We start from the raw sequence: 21,431 nt of genomic DNA on the forward strand, positions 1-21,431 counted from the left end.
TACACCGAAGACTTCTCATGTTGCGATGGCAACTCCCCAGGCTCATGAGTGGATCATGGACAGTGGTGCCTCCCGGCACATGAGTCCTTTTCCCGTTGATGTTGCCCATTTGCGACCTTTGCGTGGGAAGATTTGTAAAAATTACATGGCACAACGAACAAAATCTGAGAAAGAGATAGAGATAGAGAATACACAATAGATAAGATGAGAATTAGAAAATTTCTTTAGCTCCAAACAACTGATACAAAGATGGCTCTATCCACCCGTGCACTTCCATAGTGAAGCTTAGATGGCGATCTAGACAGAAGATAGGTGAAGAGCTTAAGGCTAGCTGGAACAACTCTAACTGGGTGAAAGATAGATAATCGATGGCTGTGAAGGGGTTTAGCTTTTATAGCCCGCGAAGGCGGTTAGGTCAGCGTGACCGACCTACCATATGAGTCTTCAATAGTCGGCCAGGGAATATTCCAAGGAATATTCCATTCACCGTCGAGCCAGGGTCGCTGCTTCCGAACCCCAGCTAGGGGGGCCATTGGCCCCCTTAGAACCCCGCAACCAAGGGCCGCTGCCGCGGCCCCCAGACCCCAAAATAGAGGCCCCTTTTAACTCTCTTACCCCGCAACTCAATGCAATGTGCCTCCAGTTGCTACCAGCTTAACTACTCAGTCCAACCCAAAGATTAGACCCACAATGGTCACCTTTTTGCCATCCGATCACATAGACATCATCCGATATACAAGTCAGGACTCAACCAATGTCCGGGCTCACATTTGACTTCTCCTCGTAATAAGGGCCTTACAACTTTGAGCACCATGGATCATTGGTGGCACCTTATGAGGGTGGGGCATTGAGCATATCTAACAAGATTCTCATTGGAGACAGCTTTTCTGTGTCTATTGATGCGCGAGGTGAGATGCAGCTTATGGTTGATTATAGATGACTACGACAGGATGACTTGGGCCTATTTCTTGACTTTGAAGTCGGAGACTTTCTCTCACTTCAAGGATTGGCTTCTCTTTGAAGAGAACCGTTCTGGCCGGCGACTGACGACCTTGCGTTCAAACAAGGGAGGTGAATTTATGTCTAATGAGTTTGCTCATTTTTGTGCAAATAGGGGCATTCACCAGGAGTTTGCTAACACCAACACTCCCCAAGAGAATGGCATTTTGGAGCGGAAGAACCAAAGTGTGATCGAGATGGCGCGCACCATGATGGAGCACCGACAGACACCTTAGTTTCTGTGGGCCGAGGCAGTGGCTACCGCAGTTCACATCCTCAATCGATCTCCCACTTCGGTCGTTGACAAGATGACACCTTTTGAGGCTTACTTTGGGACTAAGCCTGATGTCTCTTATTTCAGGATCTTTGGGTGTGATGCTTATGTGCACATCTCGAAGACACAGCGTGACAAGTTTGAGCCGGCTTCCCGACGACAAATTTTTGTTGGCTATAGCTCCCAATCCTAAGGTTATCGTCTGTTTGATCCCGTCAAGTGGGATGTCTACACGAGCCGCGATGTGCGGTTCATGGAAGTTTTGGCCACAAAGGGAGGTGAGGAGCACCCCGTTCTTGGAGATCCAGGGGAGAGTTGGGCTCCCAAGACAGTTCCTTTGGAGCCAGAGTCTTTTGATGGAGATTAATCTTCTGATTCCAAGTCTTCCCTTCCACTGGCCACCCCCAAGGAGATTCCACCGATGGATGTTTTTGAGTCTTCCACAAATGGAGAGCAATGGGAAGAGAATCATCCTCCTTCTCATTGGGCCCGTGACACACTCCAAGATTCAAGGATCGAGGGGATCCCTGAGGAGTGGGAACCGCAGGATGGACCGCAAAGGTCACAGAGGAACCAAGCACATTCTTTGGAGCTTGTTTGCTCCAACTATTGTTTACTGACCCGTGTTATGCAGGATCGAGAGCCCACTTCAGTGAAGGAGACTTTGCAGTCTGATCATTGGCGGAAGGCCATGGAAGCCGAGTTGGAGGCTATTGAGAGGAATGGCACTTGGTCTCTTGTGCCTCGTCCATCTCACAAGAAAGTGATTGGTGTCAAATGGATCTTCAAGACGAAGTACCTTAGCGATGGTTCTTTGGACAAGCACAAGGCTCACCTTGTTGCTAAAGATTTTGCTCAGCGCCTAGGCATTGATTTCCATGATACTTTTGCCCCCACTGCTCATATGGTGACTATTCGAGCTGTTCTTGCCTTGGCTGGCCATAGGAGATGGCCTATCTATTAGTGGATGTGAAGTCGGCCTTTCTGAATGGTGACTTGCAGGAGGAGATCTATGTTGAGCAGCCTCCTAGCTTTGGATCCTCGGATGGGAAAGTTTACAGGTTGAAGGAGGTTCTTTATGGCCTCAAGCAGGCTCCACGTGCATGGAACGAGAAGATTGACTCGTTTCTTCAGTCAAAGCGCCTATGCTCACAAAGGAGTGTTGGTGATCCACAATAGGACACTAAGACACTTTTTACTCTCCTTATTAGAGGGCTTTTCCCCCAGTTATATTCTCTTTTATTTTATGTGCTTATGTTACATAGTTTGGACACTTACCGTGTTTTACACCTTTTGGGTGTGAACACTGTTAGCAAAGTATTTGTCAGCTCATGTGTGAGTCTGAGCTTGATATGGGCTGGGCATTTTTATTAGGTATTTTAGGTATTTTTCTGGTGTGGCATTTTATACCAGTGGAGCATTTTATGCACCAGTCGGCCAGCATTAATCCTGGCCAACCAGCATTTATTGCTCCCCACTTTTTCAGCCTATTTATTCTCAGTGGCTCCTCCTCAGTCAGTATCATCATCATCATCTTCACCATCTGCAGACTCTGTGGAGAGAGGAGCCAGTGCCAGTACCAATGCCCACACAGCCAGTGACTCACTGTTGTATGCGACTGTCTCGTGTTCAGATATATGGATTCCATTTCCCGTGCATACATCTGAGTTCTCATCTGTATCGTGTTCTTTCTTTCTTTTCTTTTCTTTTTGTCACGTGTTTCAGCAGTTTATTTCAGCACATGTTTATGCTTCCACCGCTGCTCCACTTCTGACATGGTATCAGTTTTCAGGATGTGTGTTTCTGCTGTGTTTTATTGCTGATTTGAAGACCGTTTTCCCCTTTTCTGCTCAGGCGGCTGCTGCTCAATACAGGCGACCTGTTTGACCTGCTTTTTCTGCAATTTTACCATCGCCTGCTGCCTCCGCACCCTCTGCTGGCTGCGTTTTTCTATCAGCAGCTGCTGGCGACAGTTTTCTACCTGTTTTCCTGCAGTTTACAGCCTGCATTTTTGCTGATTCAGCATCTTTCGTGGCTGGGTGACTATTAATTCAGGCCGTTTTTGCTGTTTTTGGCAGTTTTTGACTGATTTTTTGACTTTCTGCAGCAGATTTTGTCTTCTATTGATTAGCTTTTGGGTTATATTGCATGTGAACTCTCATTTTCTGCCGTCTGTGCTTGTGTTTTGGCTGTGTTTCCTCTCTACCTTCCATATGGCTCCTCCGTGCACTTCCACTGATGCTAAGTTACATGGACCTGATTATCTCACATGGAGTGCTGTCATGAAAGCTTGGTTTGTGCAGAAGCGGTTATGATACATCGTCTGTGGAGCTCTTCCTCGACCTCTACGTCCTTTTCCTCTTCCTGAAGACTTTGATGAGGACAACCATGAGGAAGCGGTGCTCACATGGGACTCGAACGATGCACGTGCTTACTCGGTGTTGCTTCGGTGTATTTCTAAAGCGGTTTTTCTGGCGGTTACCTTCTGTAGGACCTCTCCTGAAGTATGGCAGAAGTTGCAGCAGATGTACGAGGCACCTTCCACCATGCGGGCAATCTCACTTTATGGCCAGCTCCAGCAGATGAAGTTTGAGCCGAACGATACTATTCAGTCTTTTCTTCTTCGTGTTACGCAGGTACAGGACCAGCTTCGGCACATGCAATCTGCTCTTCCCGAGGCGCATCTCGTCGGGACGGTCCTCTACAAGCTCCCCCCAGAGTTTGATGGAGTGGCCAATGCTTTGCGAGCGCAGACATCATCGACTACTATCAGTTTTACACATATGACCTCGATGCTTCTTGAGCATGAGACATCCTTGAGATTACAGGGGCGGCTTCCGGCACATTATGGAGGCGAGGTTATGTAGCTTCAGAGAGGGGTGACAGGAAAAAGAAGTCGAAGGCCCAGTGCTATCACTGTGGCAAGAAGAGACATTTGCGGAAGGAATGCAAGATGTTAGCGGCTTCCAGGAAGAAGGAGCAGAAGAAGAAGCGGGATGTTGACTCTACCGATGAGTCCTCTCCTTCATCAGACTCCGACTCAGATCCTCCGACCAAGGTTAAGTCCAAGGCGTGGAAGGGATCCTCTTCTTTGGATCGCGGGAAGGGCTTGGTTGCCCCTTCCTCGGCTGCTTTCTAGTGGTGGTGATAAGGTCATCCCTCACGACTCTCTTGTGCCAGAGAGGGAGTGTGAGCAAGTGTTCAGATGGGGCAGCCGCGCCTCATCTATACTTTTATACAGGTGCACAGGTTCCAGAGAGGGACGTCCCTGACGCATCGACTTCAGTCTGGCGGAATCAAATCCTGGAGCTGGGATTGACATCCAGGTTCATGATGAGCTGGTTTTCTAACAGAGAGCGGGAGGCTTTCGTCTGGAGCTCACATGAGGGGACACTTTGGCGGTCTGGCCAAAGGCGGGGAATCCATGGTCACCTATGTTCAGGGGCATTTTTGACAAGATGGTCTTGTATGCTACTGCGAGACATTGGTGATGGACACAGAGACATTCTATGATCTTCTCTATTTTCAGGTGTTTGGTACGATCGACATCGACATCAGGTTCTCTCCGAGCCACCTTGGTGGTGGCTTGATCACCCACTGCTTGGGTATCCATGGTTCTACTTGGTGGTTCTATGTTGTATAGTTTCTGATCCCTTTTCCTTGTACTATTGTATTATATCAGATCACCCATGATCTGAGAGAGGGTGTTAGCAGAGTATTTGTCAGCTCATGTGTGAGTCTGAGCTTGATCTGGGCTGGGCATTTTTATTAGGTATTTTAGGTATTTTTCTGGTGTGGCATTTTATACCAGTGGAGCATTTTATACACCAGTCCGCGACCAGAATTTATTGCTCCCCACTTTTTCAGCCTATTTATTCTCAGTGGCTCCTCCTCAGTCAGTATCATCATCATCATCTTCACCATCTACAGACTCTGTGGAGAGAGGAGCCAGTGCCAGTACCAGTGCCCACACAGCCAATGACTCATTGTTGTATGCGACTGTCTCGTGTTCAGATATATGGATTCCATTTCCCGTGCATATATCTGAGTTCTCATCTGTATCGTGTTCTTTCTTTCTTTTCTTTTTGTCACGTGTTTCAGCAGTTTATTTCAGCACATGTTTATGCTTCCACCGCTGCTCCACTTCTGACAAACACACATTAATAACCCTAAGGTTTGAGGGTTGTACTTTGTACTTGCATTACACTCTTTGGTAATTGTATTGGGAATAGTATCTTCACTATTAACTATGTACTCCCAACTGAGCTTCGATCTTCCCCATCTCACATCGTAAGATTGCTGTGTTACCAGCTCTTGCCCTAGATCAAAAGCTCAATGGAGAGGATTACCGCATGTGGCCGATAATGATGCTTGCCATCCTAGGGTTCTATGACTTGGTAAAGCTCGTGACCGAGACTCTAGACGGTCCTACAACCCGTGATGCCTCCAAGCTTTCTGCACATGAGAAAGCTAAGTTAATGAAGGTATATGCACATTGACACAAATTCAATGCTTGCATTTATTATTTCCTCTTTTTCTCTTGCACTCTAGCTATCATTGCCCACATCAAGGACTTGACTATGGCTCGTGAGATAGGGTTGGAGTTAGATCAAATGTACAATCAGATGACCATGATGAAGCAGGTGTCTCTGGAGGTTCACATGGGGACTTTTAAGTTCTAACAAGTCTTCTTCTATGCAAGAGCATGTCAATAAGCTTTAGCAATTGCAAATGCACATCCTAAATGCAAGAAGGTGATTACGCCGAAAGACATGGCGATAACTCTAATAACTCTTCTATCATAGTTATTTCCCTAATTCAATGCATTCTATTCTGCCTTGATTGCTTCAAGGGGGACCAAGACCCTTAAGTGGAAGGAGTTGGTTCTGATAGTCTTGGGTCAAAACACTCCCAAGTTGAAGGCTTTGACGAGAACAACAAGAAGGACGAGAAGTCCAAGCAAGGGGTATACTTGCCACATCTATGGCAAGAGAGGTCATTGGAATGATTGCCCCAACAAAGACAAGAAGGGCACCAAGAAGGAGACAACTATAAAGGACTCAAAAGCAATGGCTGCTCCTTCATTGACCACCTTTCTCCATTTGGAGGTGACTGAGCATGTTCCTTTGACGGCCACTAATGCAGCAATATTGGCCCAACAGTCTCGTGAGTCAATCATGAATGGTGTTGCTTCCTACCACATGACTCCTTTAGATGGTATTGCCCATATGCGTTCTATGCATAGGCAAATTCTCATAGATAACAACTCTTCAATCATGATCAAAGGCAAAGGTGATATGTAGCTGATTCCGAATAGGTAAAGTGATGCCCTCACATCAGAGGTTCTCTATGTGCCGAGTTTAGGGTATCATCTCCTTTCAATGAGCAAGATTTGTGCTCTTGGTTTGACAATTGAGTTTGATAAGAAATCTTTTCAAGTTCTTGATGGGACATCTCGATAGCTTCTTTATGCGAGTCATAAAGAAAATGGAGTCTACAAGATGAGGACTTCATCCACCTTTTCTTCTCTTCTTCTTTCTTCTCAAACTCAAACTAGGCTCTAGCATTCTTGATTTGGCCACCTCAACTACGAGTACCTTCAAAAGGCAGCTCGTGATTAGCTTATCCCAGGATTGCCAAAGATTGGAGCCAGTCACCCGCCATGTATATCTTGCATTCACAGCAAGCAACATAGAGATGCTATTTCCAACAAGGCTTCATGAAGGGCTAAGGAGATCTTGGAGCTTATTTTTAGGGACTTATGTGCACCGATGTAGACAGAGTCCCTTAAGGAGAGTTGGTATTTTATGCTAATTGTTGATGAATTTACCGAGATGACATGGGCATACTTCTTGGAGTTGAACTTAGAAGCATTCTCACACTTTAAGGATTGGTTGATCTTTGAGGAAAACAAGTTTGGTAGAAAAATCAAGCCTCTACATTTTGACAAGGGAGGGAAGTTTGTCTCCCATGAGCTAACTCATTTTCGTACAAATCATGGCATTCACAAAGAGTTTGCCAACACAAATAAACCTCAGAAGAATGGCATATTGGAGCAAAAGAATCATAGTGTGATCGAGATGGCGTAGACTATGATGGAGCATCGCCAGACACCTTACTATCTCTAGGTCGAAGCAATGCCCACTGTTGTTGGCTGATATGACACCTTTTGAGGCTTACTTTGGTCAAAAGCCGAATGTCTCTTATTTTAGGGTGTTCAGGTGTGATACTTAAGTTCACATCCCGAAGAAAAAGAAAGACCAGTTTTAGCCAACTTCCAAAAGACAAGTGTTCATGCGTTATAGCTCGCAGTCCCAAGGATACAAGCTATATGATCCCGTTTCACAAGAGGTATACATGAGTCAAGATGTTTGGTTCATGGAGTTTCCAGTTGTAGAGGGAGATGTTGAGCATCTTCGAGATCCAAGTGACAATTCGGCACCTACTCCAATGCCTTTGGAGCGCCTGCTTACTGAGGCTCCACCCTCAATGGAGGAAGAGATTACTTCACCATTGGTATTCACCCATTGAGCCGGCCTCCGTGGATATTCTAGAGACTTCAACAAAGGCAAAGCGGCAAAGGGAGTATCAACCTTCCCCTCGTTGGGCCCATGATGGCAATCCCTAAGTAGTGGCAATCCCTAAGGAGTGGCAACCGCAAGATGGCCCATGGCGCTCTTAGAGGAACCAAGTACACTCCACCGAGCTTGTTTGTACAAACTATTGTTTGATGTCTCATGCCATGAAGGATAGGGAGCCTACCCCATGGAGGAGGCTTTGTACTCACATCATTAGAAGAAGGCTATGGAACAAGAATTGGATGCGATTGAGCAGAATGGCACTTGGGATCTTGGATAGGAAGGTGATTGGAGTTGAATGGGTCTTTAAGACTAAGTACCATAGTGATAGCACTCTGGCTAAGCACAAGGCATGGCTGGTTGCAAGGGGCTTCACCCAATAGCCAGAGATGGATTTCCATGACACCTTTGCACCTATGCCTCAGTTTCTTGCCTTAGCCAATCATATGAGATAGCCAGTTATTGGCTTGATGTAGAGTTTGCCTTTCTTTATAGAGATTTGAATGAGAAGATCTATGTTGAGCAGCCTCTTGGCCTTTCCTCATCCAATGGCAAGATGTATAAGTTAAAGAAGGCCCTTTATGACCTCAAACAAGCTCCAATGCTTGGAATGAGAAGATAAGACTCGTTCCTCCATGGGAAGTTAGGGTATTGGCATTCCTCTTCTGATCCCCAGTTGTATGTCCATACCTCAGATGGAGGACACACATTGTTCATGCTTTATATGGATGATCTCATCTTAACAAGTGACCATGCCCAAAAGGTCAAGCAAACAAAGGAGCCACTATACAAGGTGTTCAAGAAGATGACGAATATGCACCTTCTTAACTTCTTTCTAGGTCATGAGAATTGGCAAACTCCAAGGGGGTGTTTCATCTCCCAACAACGGTATGTGCAAGAGCTTTTGACTACGTTTGAGATGGAGAGATATAAGGCTATTTCTACTTCTATGGATCCAAACTCGAAGGCTATGACCCATGGAGATTCACGGGCAGCAAATGCTACGTGCTATTGGCATTTGATTGGTCATTGATATGGCTCCTTAACACTCAAATCGATTTGTGTTTTCTTGTAGGTTTGTTTGCAGGATTCATGAATGAACCCAAGCTAATTCGTTGGAATTCTACTATGCAGATTTTGCAGCTCGTAAGGAGGTCCCCTGATCTTGGTATTCATTATCCAACAAGTACTGGCAATTCAGCTTTGGTTCTTTCAAGCTGAACTAAGTCAAATTGGGCCGAAGATATAGACCACTCACAGTCAACGATAGGATATTGCTTTAATTTGGGTGTAGGTATTATCTTGTGGAGTAGCAAGAAGCAACACACACTTGCCCTTTCTTCTACAAAGGCAAAGTATAGAGCCGCCTCTTCTATCACATATGAGACAATGTGACTTCAGCAATTACTAGGAGAACTTGGTTGCCCATAGGCAGACCCTACAACCCTTCATTGCAACAATGAGAGTTGCATTGCTTTGGTACGGAACCCTCTGTCTCATGCTAGGTTGAAGCACATTGAGATACAACACCATTTCCTTCGCGAGAAGATCTTGGATGAGATTATTGATGTGGTATACTGCAAGATAGAGGACACTTTGGTAGATTTATTTACTAAGGCACTTCCTCGTGTCATTCTTCAATAGCACTCCAAATGCATAAGCCTTATGCCTCATCCAAGATCTAAGAGGGGGTCTTAGAGATTTATTCATTCCCTGGACTGGCATTGTCAAGCTACAATGGTACAATTAGTTGTCTTGGGCACAAGTATGGCCTCCCGAGACTGGGTAGAAGAGGGATGAAAGGGATTGATAGCATGAATCCACCCAAAAAGATAAGGAGAATAATCATAGATAATCTCCCCAATGCCCTCAATAGAGTCGGTGTTTGTGAAGTCACACAAGGGAGCGAGAATGTGTAGGTCCTAAGGAGCCACATGTGGGTAACAATCTCTATATCACAATAGAGCAAGATGTGGAACCGAAGGTGGTGGTGACAAGCCACTAAATGGAGTGGAGTACGAAGCCAAAGCAATCAAACCACCTCTATCTCTCACTAGAGTGGACTACCAAACAGAGTATCCAACAACCTGACTCTCTCAATCGAGCGGACAATGGAACCAAGGGTCCTAGAAGCCATTGGGCCCAAAAATGGTTGGGGGAACCTTCGTAGCTCCTTGCAGTGGTCTCCTGGAGGGCTTATTGCCTCATAAGGTCTTAGAGTCTCCTTTTGCTCACAAAGCCTTAGTGCACGTCTCCATCTTATTGGCTTAAGCATAGAGCTAAGAGAGCCAATGCAACACAATTTCTATATATCACTCAAAACAATGAGATGGCACAAGGAGTGCTTGGGGCATTTTATACATTCAACACGAATTAGAGTCCCGTGCTGTCTGCAGACAACTAGGAGTGCTTCTTCAGGCCAGGCAAGCAGCTAACTGCTGTGCTTCAGCTCGCAGCAGGTTAGCACCATCATCTGCTCTAGAGTTACACCTTCCAAGAAAACCTTCATTCCTGAGCCTCGTTACATCAGCTACAGTTGCTAAAATGAGCAAGTCAGCCAGCTGGTAAGTCAGCACGCCACAAGTCTCAGAAATGTAAAGTTGTTGAGTTTTAGACAAAGAATGAAACTCAAAGTTAGCCTGTTAAAAAAGCAGATATTACACTGTACTTTCAGAATTTTTACAGCTGTTGAGGATGATGTCCTTCTAGGAAAGGCGAATATTGGCTGCACTTGTGGAAGCAAATACAAGGGTGTCAGTGGAAAAAATAAAATAAAGCAAAGCCACAAGTGCAACTGTAGGCCTCTAGGGAAGCAGAATTGATGAAGAATTGCATCTTCCACATGAACTCTAATGTTAAAGTGGTTCTATGTAACTTTGACGAGCTCAATTATTTCACTATGTAGAGAGATGGTCCACCTAAGCCCATGTCTAAACAACCAGTATCAAAGCTTGAGCATACTGTGCATTGGTTTGCTAGTGAAATCTCCATGTGCTGAACATAATTACAATCATCAAGTATAAAATCTTATAAAGTAATTAAAATGATCGCATATAAACCCTTAAAAAGTAAAGTAACACTACAAAAATAATGAAGAGCTAAGAGATGATGTAAGATCCCGAGATATTTATGACTGTGGCTCTAATTCCACCAAACATGTACTAAAGCTTCACATTTAGAACTTTCATATAGAACATCAAGTATGCATAAGACATTATGCTGCACAAATAAAACCCAGAAGCTGTACATGGTTATTGTAGCCTTACAATGTCGGGAGAGTATGAGGATCTGCAGACGCCAACCCTGGCATTTCCTCAGATGTTGATTGCCTAGTCCTCGATCCTTTTCACACTTGTCAATCACATGGAAATGTTCTTCCCACTTGTTGCAGGCTTGTCTTGCACAGCTCACAGATTCAGGTTGCACCTTTAGCAGGCAACTGCCAAAAAAAAAAAAAAAAGGTTGTACTTAACATTCAGTCCTCTCTGCACAAATACTGTTCAATGATATGTAAAATTTTGTGCATGTGCACCACCATTACTACTTGTTAGCCCAATCTTATTAGATTGCCAATCCTCAACAGTAAGATAACAGTGGCTGATAACACTCCAGCTTGTAAAGCGTCTGTGTACATCTGCAATTCTTATAGAACTGTCACTGAATAATCTCAAGAGTTTAAAGATGCTCCATGCTGTGTAAAAACAACCGTCAGCAAAGTAGCCATTGACAATAAGGGCAAACAGTAGTTATATTTTACTCCAAAAGTAATCTGCAAAATATGAATTACATTACTAACAACAATAGTGCATTGCTGGTCACATCTGAAGCAGACACATGTATGACCAAACAACCACCTAGCTTCCTCACCTAGAACTGTTCTCTCTTTTGGAAGAACCAAGCTCAAGTCAGTATCCAAAAGCACCTATCAAAACTATGACTAACATTTTCTGCTGCTATTTGTGGGCCAATTTGTTTTGGAATCAGAAGAGCAGGCGCATTGCAGTAGACAAAGACACGGAGAGGAGTAGCATAGTGAGCAATTTATGTGGGTTTTTTTTTCGGGGTTTTTGGAAGACACAAGTGAGAAAGAGAAGAAAGAATGTCATAATAACGTTTGCTAAAGACCAAAACGACCTATAACCCTGAAACAACAAGTCCAACTGATCCATCACGGAAAAACAAAATAAAAATCAAAAACTGACATAAAAGCCCATGCGATGATGGCACCAAAGTATATAAGAGTGTCTGGTTCTCCTACCATCTACAAAATTCGTCATAGGTTTATGCTGGAGGGATATTGACACCTCTATGATAGAATCTGATAAAGTGAATCCCCTTGAGAATGTCCAACTTTGGTGAGAGATGATAGCTTGGATCCTTTATCTTGTGGGTGCCACCTGGCTTGGGGGGTTGAGGCCTCTCAGATTTGCATACTTTGTGGCTCTAACTATAGTGACCCCACAAAGTTTTACTACATGCTAGAGACGGACTGGTGGTCCAACTTGTGCTGGTGGTGTTGCGACCTTGAAAACGTCTGTAAGGGTCCACCATCTCATACCATGAATACCTACTACTACCCCTACCTGGGGCTGGTTCAGTGCATCTAAATGACTGCACATCTCCAAAAGGAAAAGTCCCCTGCATCTCTGGTCAGGGAATGTCATAGCCCGACATAGTGGACCAAATCCATCCTGAAAGAGGCAATGATAACAGCCTCATATCTCATAGTAGGCATGTCACCCTTGTATGTAATGCTCCTATGGCCCCACCTCCTGCATCTAGCATCTCTGACGCACCTCTCCTCCCAGGCCTCTCTAGAATATCTCTATGTCTGAGCTCAAAATGTGAGGGGATCTTGATGTGGCCTATGGCAAATCTCATCATGATAGACATATGCAGATCCATGTATCCTGGTCTAAGATAACAAAACCATCATCAGAAAGATTGAGAAGATGGTCCTTTTAAAAGGCCATCTTTGTACCAAGTGGTGATGCTGGTGAGATCCATGTCCTTTCTATGTCTATCATAGTGATGTCCATCATGATGACTCAATTCAGGTAATTCCACATAACAGGTGTGTCTAGGCTGTACTGTAATGGTGGTAATGCATTCCATGGTCTCTCAGTCATTCTAGGATGGGCAAACCAGCATCCTGTCTCTCCTCTCATAGCAAGATATTGTGAGGAGCACAATGCCAAATGGGGGTACCTATCAAAATTCAGTTCTAGTGGTGATCGCATGTATATTACCACCACAAAGATGCTGCCATGCACACAACAGCTAGCTTTGCTCAAATGATCTCATGTGGAACTGATAGTTTGTTGCGCATCATCCTAGCAATCATCATAACAAGTGGCCTTTCCATCTTCTGCCATCCATTGTGAAGATCAAGTACCTGGAAACTTGAAAGCAGCTCCATACATCAAGGCTGAGAAGACGTGTGTGTCAAAAAGCCATAGATTTGTCCTTGGCACTTGGGAGCTGGATCTGGGTACTCTCTCTCTAGGGCAGCAAGGGCTGCAATCCTCATGAATCTGGCAGCATTTCCAACTCTCTAAATAGAGAACTTTGGTCCCTAGAAAATCACCTCAGTCCCCAAGGTAAACATAGGATGATATTCTCTGTCAGAAGTGGTGCAACAATGGAAGTATAGACAAGTGCTGAAATAAACTGTTGAACACAAGACAGAAGAGAGAGAAAACTGAATAACACTGCGACAGAAGAGAGCTCAAAGATATGCTCGGAAAATGGAATCCGTGTGCCAAACACAAGAATGACACGTACAACAATGAGTCTCTAGCTCCTAGGCACTAGCACCGGCTTCCTTTCTCCACAAAACCTGTAGGTGATGATAATTTGAATGAGGAGGGAGCCGGATATACAAGGAAGAAAATGATGTCAAAATAGGAGTAGGTTGGCCAATATAAAATGCCCAAAATAATGACAAGTGTGCCCAGCCCAACTGGCATGCACAAACTCACACATAAGTTGACAATCTTGCTAACACCCTCTCTCAAATCATGAGTGATCTGATACAATACAATGATACAATGATAATGACTCATCACAATCCATACAACATAGAACCACCAGAGTAGAACCATGGATACCCAAGTAGTGCATGATCAAGCCACCACCAAGGTGCCTTAGTGAGAACTTAATGTCAATGTTGATCGTACCAACTCCTAAAAATAGAGAAGATCTCTATATCCGTCACCAATGTCTCATAGTAGCATACAAGACTATCCTATCAAAAATGCCTCTAAACATGTGTGACCATGGATACCCCTCCTTTGGCCAATCCACCAAAGTGTCCCCTCATGTGAGCTTAAGACTAGGAGCCAATCCCGCTCTCTATCAGATAACTAGCTCATCATGAGCCTGGAGGTCAAACCCAGCTCCAAGATTTGAACCTACTAGACTTCGGTGATGTGTCAAGGATGTCCATCTCTGGAACTTGTGCACCAGTCTACCTATATAGATGAGACTCGATTGCCCGATCTCACCACCCTCTCACACTCTCTCTCTCTAGCACTAGAGAGTCGTGAGGGATGACCGCATCACTTAGACTGGAAAGCAACAAAGGAAGGGGCCACCAATCCCTTCCCTCGATTTGAAGTGGTTCCCTTCCACACCTTGGACTTCTCCTTGGCTAGACTAGTCACCTGTCTGCTAAACCCTAATTCCACCATAACCATTTTCACCCCTAAAGCTCAAATATCTCTTCTTTTATACTTCAACTCCCTGGCCTTCTGCACAAGACCTATTACCTCACCGGTACTAGCAAACCATGAGGGATTTAGGGATCTTTCCCCCAGATCTCACTCCAGAGGACCCTAGAATGTCTATTGTACTTGCCCCTCATGCTTCATATGCATCATTGTTTACAGCTAAAATTACATTGCACGTCCTGAGCCGCAATTGGCATGAGGCTCTCCAAACCCTCTGTGGCATGAGGTCATGGAAAAGGAACTAGACAATATTGACCAAAATGAGACTTGGACCCTAGTGGATTGTCCTAGTCACAAGAAGGTCATCGAGACGAAGTGGATCTTTAGAACCAAGCTTAAGACTAATGGTACTTTAGACAAATACAAGGCTCACCTTATAGTGGATTGTCCTAGTCACAAGAAGGTCATCGAGACGAAGTGGATCTTTAGAACCAAGCTTAAGACTAATGGTACTTTAGACAAATAAAAGGCTCACCTTATAGTGCAAGGTTTCAAGCAAAAGCACAGCATTGCTATGATAAAACCTTCGCACCCACTGCTCAAATGGCATCTTTTCATCTATTGGTTGCACTAGCTGCTCACAATTGGCCGATCTATCAAAAGTGCCTTTTTGAATGGTATTCCAAGGAGGAAGTCTATGTGGAGCAACCTCCCGGCTTTTCTTCCGCTAATTGGACTGACAAGGTATTTCGCTTGCAGAATGCTCTTTATGGACTGAAGCAAGCGTCGAGATCTTGGTACCACAGGATGGATGAATTCTTACAAACTCATGGATACCATTCTACCCCCTATGATCCGAATCTATACATGTGTACCACTAGCACGGGGATCAATTGTATCCTGCTATATGTTGATGATATACTACTCACTAGCTCAGATTCTACGCTCTAGCAAAAATTAAGGTACAACTTTGTGCTACCTTCAAGATAAACTTAGGCTTATTGGCTTATTTTTTGGGGATGGAGATTGTTAGATCCGAGGGAAGTATCTTCTTGTCATAGTAGAAGTATGCCCTACAGCTGATGAAACAGTATTGCACTGATCAAACACGGCTAGTGGTCACGTATCTAGATCCCACTATCCATCTACACAAGGATACCTCGAGTCTGACTTTTGATGCTCATACCTATCATTCTATTGTAGGGAAATTCCTCTGGTTAATTCATACTATGCCAAATCTTGCATTCTCAATTACTTTGCTTAGTCAGTATTTTAATGCACCTAGAATGTCTCATGGACTACTCGTCTCCGTGTGTTAAGATATTTAAGGTGTACTTATAATTTTGGACTAACTTATGGTCATGGTTTATGCTTGCAAGGATATACTGATTCTGACTGGGCAAGAGGTCCTAACACCCGGCATTCTCATGGTAGCTATCTCTATACCTTAGGTACGGCACCTATCTCTTGGGCCAATCGTAAGCAAGAGACAGTGACAGCTCCCACAGCCGAGCCAAAGGATCGAGCTATCTTCAATGGCACTACGGAGGCCATCTATCTGAGTAACTTACTAGCTACACTTCAATTTCCTTGCGAGTCACCTACAGTTGTCTACTGCAACAACCAAAGTGTCATTGCCCTTGAGGGCAATCCTATCTCCCCTCAGACACGGCATGTAACGGTTCACTACCATTTCACCAAAGAGCAAGTTGAGCTAGACACCTTTGCCTAGAGTTTGTGCCGTCAAGCAACAATTTTGACCAAGGCGGTCAACCGGCTAGTTCTCCAATATCTTCTACCACGGATTATTGGGTACACCCAAGGGTTGTTTTCTTCTTTTGATTTTACAGCTTTTTATTTTCAAACATTTATTTCTTATGTATTCTGGACATTTATAACTTCATCTGCACTGTCACGATGACATGATTGTAAAAGGACGCTTGGACAAGTAAACAATTCTCCTACGAGGGCACTATCCAAGTGGCACCATTACATCGCATTCTGCATGAGCATGAATATTTGCATTCCCCTTTGCATTACCCCATGCATCAGCATTCTGTTCATGTAAACATGCATCTATGCACATTTATCCCTTTTCAATCAACCTTGGAGTGGTCGACTCTAGATCCACCATTATCATGGCATTGCACATGGCAATCTCCAAAGGCACTCTTTCCCTATGCTTGCATGCTAGCTTTGCTTGTCTTGCTTTCTTACCCATCTTACCTTTCTCTCCACATATTCTCTATATGATTAGCACACACACACTTAAGAATCCCTAAGCACTTATCCTAGTAGTATGTGGGATTGTTTTACTTGTTGCATGAAGGTAGTGGGATCATTCATCCTTATATTCTCCTACTTCAAGGCACAATGACCTCATGGGATGAAAACTGATTTGAAACCTTCACTTATGCTAAATCTTTTAAACAAATCACACCAAAAGCCCTCAAATCCAAAAAAACAAAAAAACTCTCAAAAAAATCACAAAGTCCATTGCTAATTCGCCTTTGCAAGACTTGGTAGGCCCTTGGGCAACCGGCGAGAACCCTTGGTCCGATGCCTTGGCCTCTCAGGGACCGTCACTTAGGCTCCCTTGGTAAGATAATCATCGCCTCTATAGTCTTGGTAGATTATTGGGCAACTGACATGCACTCTTTGCCCGATGCCCTGGCTGCTTTGGGATGGGATGCCTTGGGACACAAGAAACTATATATCAAGGGCTTATTTCTCATGGCTCTATTTTGGGCCTGAGAGAGGGTGTTGAGGTAAAAATGCATTAGCCTGACTTAAAATCCCTAAAATATGCTTAATTAAAGAAGAAACCTTCTTATTTTAAAAAGAAACGCCATCCTAGAGAGTTATTGTGTCCCCACCACTCTCCCTCAATCTCGTTTTTGCAGATTTCAGGAGCCATCTCTACTGCCCATACCCCATTCAAAGAGGACATTACAGTCAAAGCTTCCACCAGCCACCTGCTACCATCTAGCGCCTAATTCCAACCTTCCATGCCGGTTTGCTGCTATCGCCAGGTCCCAAGAGCTATTGCCTACAATTGGGTGATGTCACCTACAATTAGTTGTTATCGCCACCAACTAATAGTTGTTATGCATATTTTCTCTCTCCTCAAGTACTTGTGTTTTTAGTTTTTCTTACTCTTGCACTACTGTTTACATCAAATCTAGCTTTCCTTAGCTACATTTGCTAGTGTTTGACACTCAAAGACTGTCTTTGCTACGATTCAAGATCCGTTTATAATACGACACACTCTATAGCTCATAACCTCTGCCTTGATCCCAAAGATACGAGAGTTCGAGATTCAATATTCACTACATAGAGTGTTTGCTGCATGAGCACTACATATTTATTATTCATTCACTTTAGTATTCATTGTGTTCACTATCTTTGAGTTACCCTGACTGTGTTCTGAGTTTATCGGTTTATGCTTTGATGTACAATTGGTTTCGTGCTTTTTGAGTTTAGAGCATTTCTTCACAAGCACTTCATAAAGACTACTCTGGATGGCTTCATTGAGACCTGGATATCTAGATGTATACATGTCACATGATAGGCAGGTAGCCATTGGCCAGCTTAGGGTATCCTCTCACCACCTCGAGATCAAGACCGAGATAGAAGCCCACATCCCTACAGTTGAGCGGATCTGCAGATTATGCTAGGAGGAGATAGAGAGCAAGGAGCACTACATCTACAGATGCAAAGCCTATAGCATAGTCTGAGCTAGATACCCCACGCTATTTGGAGAAGACACCTAACTCAAACTAGTTACGGAGTCCCAACACCAACGCAACATGGGCCAATACCTAGTTGAGATTCAAAGGCTCCACACATCACTACTACAGCCTAGCATTACCCAAAGGGGAGCATCTGCTATAGCTTACCAATTTCTTCTAGCCAATGACTACCCATACGACATCTATGCAAAGAGGGGTGACAATCTAAAGACCTGAGAAGATAAAAGCAACATGCCATCTGCGGGCACAGGGGTACCAGACATAGATACTACATCAAAAAGCGATGAGGGAGATCCGCCAACGGCATGAGCAGTAGCTAACAAAGTTGAGGACCCAGCCCACATGTGAGTCATTTCTTGTGTCTCTCTGATGATGGTTTCACTATTCGGCCAGCATATATGGACACCCATCTCTCCCATAGCGTACAGGTTGCTATCGGACAAATTCGCACCTCCTCACATAGGCTTCAGATTGGAGACAGGCAAATGGACAAATACCCTAGCAGAGGATAGGACTTGCCAGCTTTGTGGTCGCGAGCCTGAGACGGAGGACCACTACATATGCAGATGCACAGTATACTATGACATACGAGGACGGTACCACTCCCTCTTCCATGATGGATTTGGACCTCTTTGTCGCATCATGGAGTATGAGGACCAGAGATGCCTAGGTATTTTTCTCCTAGAGCTCGAGAGGCGCCGAATTGCACTACTGCGAGACAGGAGGCCGGCTCGTCCAGAAGGACACACACAGAGAGCAGAGATAGACTTTTTCTACATAGCCGACCCTACTGATACTACTAGCCTAGCAGAGACAAAGCCACCCCGCCAAACACCTTACAGGCCATGCCATGGAGTCACATTGGATAGAGCCATTTCCCTTCGTCGAGTACGACGACCCCGTCTACCAGGACTACGTCCGAGGAGGCCACACCACAGTCAGATTAGGGCCATTATCACGAGACACCGAAGACTCAACACCACACATATCAATGAAGTAGCTAGGGACCACATCATAGCTGAGATCATGTGCAGATCTTGAGATCAGCTACAGCCCATAGTCTCCACCACACTTTTGTACATGGCTCTATCAGATCTAGTTCTCCTTTCCTTTCCTTTTCTTTTCTATCGATGAAACAACACTACACATGGTTCAACCCTAGTATAGTCCCATCGTATAGTTATTTTCAGTATATTTTTAGTATTGTTTCATAGGCCACCCACTTATTTGTAATGTTATCTTTACCTTAATGATGAGATGATGTAACCGGCCCGTTCATTGGGAAGGGCGGTAGTGTACAACCAAAATACATAAATGCTTTCACCCAATTTAACAGTCGCCCACTTTACCTGAACTTAAAGACACAGAATCAAGAAGAAAAACAGGAAGCTAAAATGCTCCCGTTGCAACACAGACACCCTGTTGGCCCCTAAGTTAGGCGCCCCTAGTGGTATTTCTTTATTTTTCACAAGAGAGAGAATACAATGGGCTGTCTTTCACCTATTCTGGGTGAAATTTGGTAGCATATCAATACAATTACTGACCCAAAACAAGTTGACCACGAGGGGAAACTCTGCCCAAGTCTGAAACTTCTGGTTGGAGTGCAGATTTGACCATTTCAGTCTGCTGTAATTACTGGTTCAGACCTGTTCTGAGACCTGTTTACAACACATATTGTTCCCTGCACTGTTCTGCCCACTGTAATTACTGGTTCAGACCTGTTCTGAGACCTGTTTTCAGTTCATATTGTTCCCTGCACTGTTCTGCATCATCTGTGCCAAGTGCCCCTTGATTCTGACATCAATTGGGCTCTGAAATACCCTCTGAACAGTCCAGAATCAGTTCTGGATTAGTGCTGTTTCAGGCACTTGCTTGGTGAGGTTACCACCCTCACCTGTCCCTGCTGGGAACTGCAAACAACTGCTCCTGTTCCTGGAGAAAGGAGGCTCTTGCCTCATGCAAAAACAACATATTCCACACAGCTGTACCTGAATCAGAAGAAAGGCCCTTGCTTCTGCAACATAACCATACTGTCAGGGAGAGAAAGAGAGAGAGTAGGAAGCAAGCTCAGTCCTCTGTGCATCATAAACAAGGTAGACCAGCTCTCAAGAGCTCTCCATCTGCAGCAATCCATCTCCCTTTCACAAAATGAGCGCCCCATGCATTGAAACTCGTTTTCGTGCTGCCCTCTCTCTCTCCTTTGGGAATTTATGCCCAAATTGTGACACATGGCATACATGTAACAATTTTCCTGTTTAAACCTTTCGGTCTAAAATTCTCCATCCTCGGTTCAAAATTTGACCTCGGCACAGACTAGAGGATTAATCCTCGTACAAAAACAAAGATAATGACGCGAACAGATTCTGAGGTCCAAAAATAGTTGTCAGAGTGCAGCGGTGCAGAAGCGTAGGACTGAGAGAGAGAGAACGCAGAGAAAGAAGAGAGAGAAAGAGACAGTGGACGATGAAGATCTGCTGTATAAAGAATGCTGAATACAAAGATATGCAGATATATACACGGGCGCAGTGCGCTGGACTGCGTGTCTCCACCTCGACGATGCAACCTGCTGTCCACCTCGAAGTCCGTTGCAATCTGCACTGTCTGCTGTCTGAAATCTGCGAACAGAGACGGAATCTGCGCGTGTCACCGGTCTGTAATCTGCGAGCAGAGAAGTGTACCAGACTGCTGAAAGTGCCAGGTATAAATAGCTGAAAAACCGGGCAAAAAAGGGCGCCAGAAATGCCCTGTCGGCTGCATTTAATGCAGCCGACTGCCTGCTGCAGGTCAGACTGCCACGTAGCAGTCCGACTGCATGCAGTCCGACTGCACCAGGCCTGTCCCGCTGCCCTGATCTGATCTGATCTCTAACACCCCCTCTCAGAGCCTGGGCAGGGCAGAAGCCTGAGGGATCTGGAATGTCTCCGAAGTAGAGCCTGAGGAAGCACCTTCGTAAACAAATCCGCAAGATTGTCCTCCGTCTTGCAGAACTCCACAATGATGGTCTCATCCAGAAGCTTTTCTCGGATGAAGTGGTACTGGATCTCTATGTGCTTCGTCCGGGCATGAAAAACAGGGTTCCTTGCCAAGGCAATGCATCTCTCATTGTCACATCGCAGCAATGTAGGACGAGTCTGGGGGCACCCAAGCTCCTCCAATA

At 44.7% G+C, this 21,431-nt stretch overlaps 1 protein-coding gene across 1 annotated transcript in view; it reads right to left on the bottom strand.

The window, feature by feature from the left end:
- The window catches only part of EMF2 (VEFS-Box of polycomb protein), a 95,221-nt gene that overhangs the window by 49,524 nt on the left and 24,266 nt on the right, over positions 1-21,431 (bottom strand). The window contains exon 2 of the mRNA XM_087675092.1: positions 11,118-11,290. Within this exon, the coding sequence (XP_087531218.1) occupies positions 11,118-11,161 (44 nt within the window). The 5' untranslated portion in view covers positions 11,162-11,290. The remainder of the gene's footprint in view (positions 1-11,117; positions 11,291-21,431) is intronic.

The sequence above is a fragment of the Lygodium microphyllum genome, chromosome 3 (genome assembly GCF_053477565.2).
Source record: "Lygodium microphyllum isolate KBCC chromosome 3, Lygodium_microphyllum_v1.1.10, whole genome shotgun sequence".
NCBI lineage: Eukaryota > Viridiplantae > Streptophyta > Polypodiopsida > Schizaeales > Lygodiaceae > Lygodium > Lygodium microphyllum.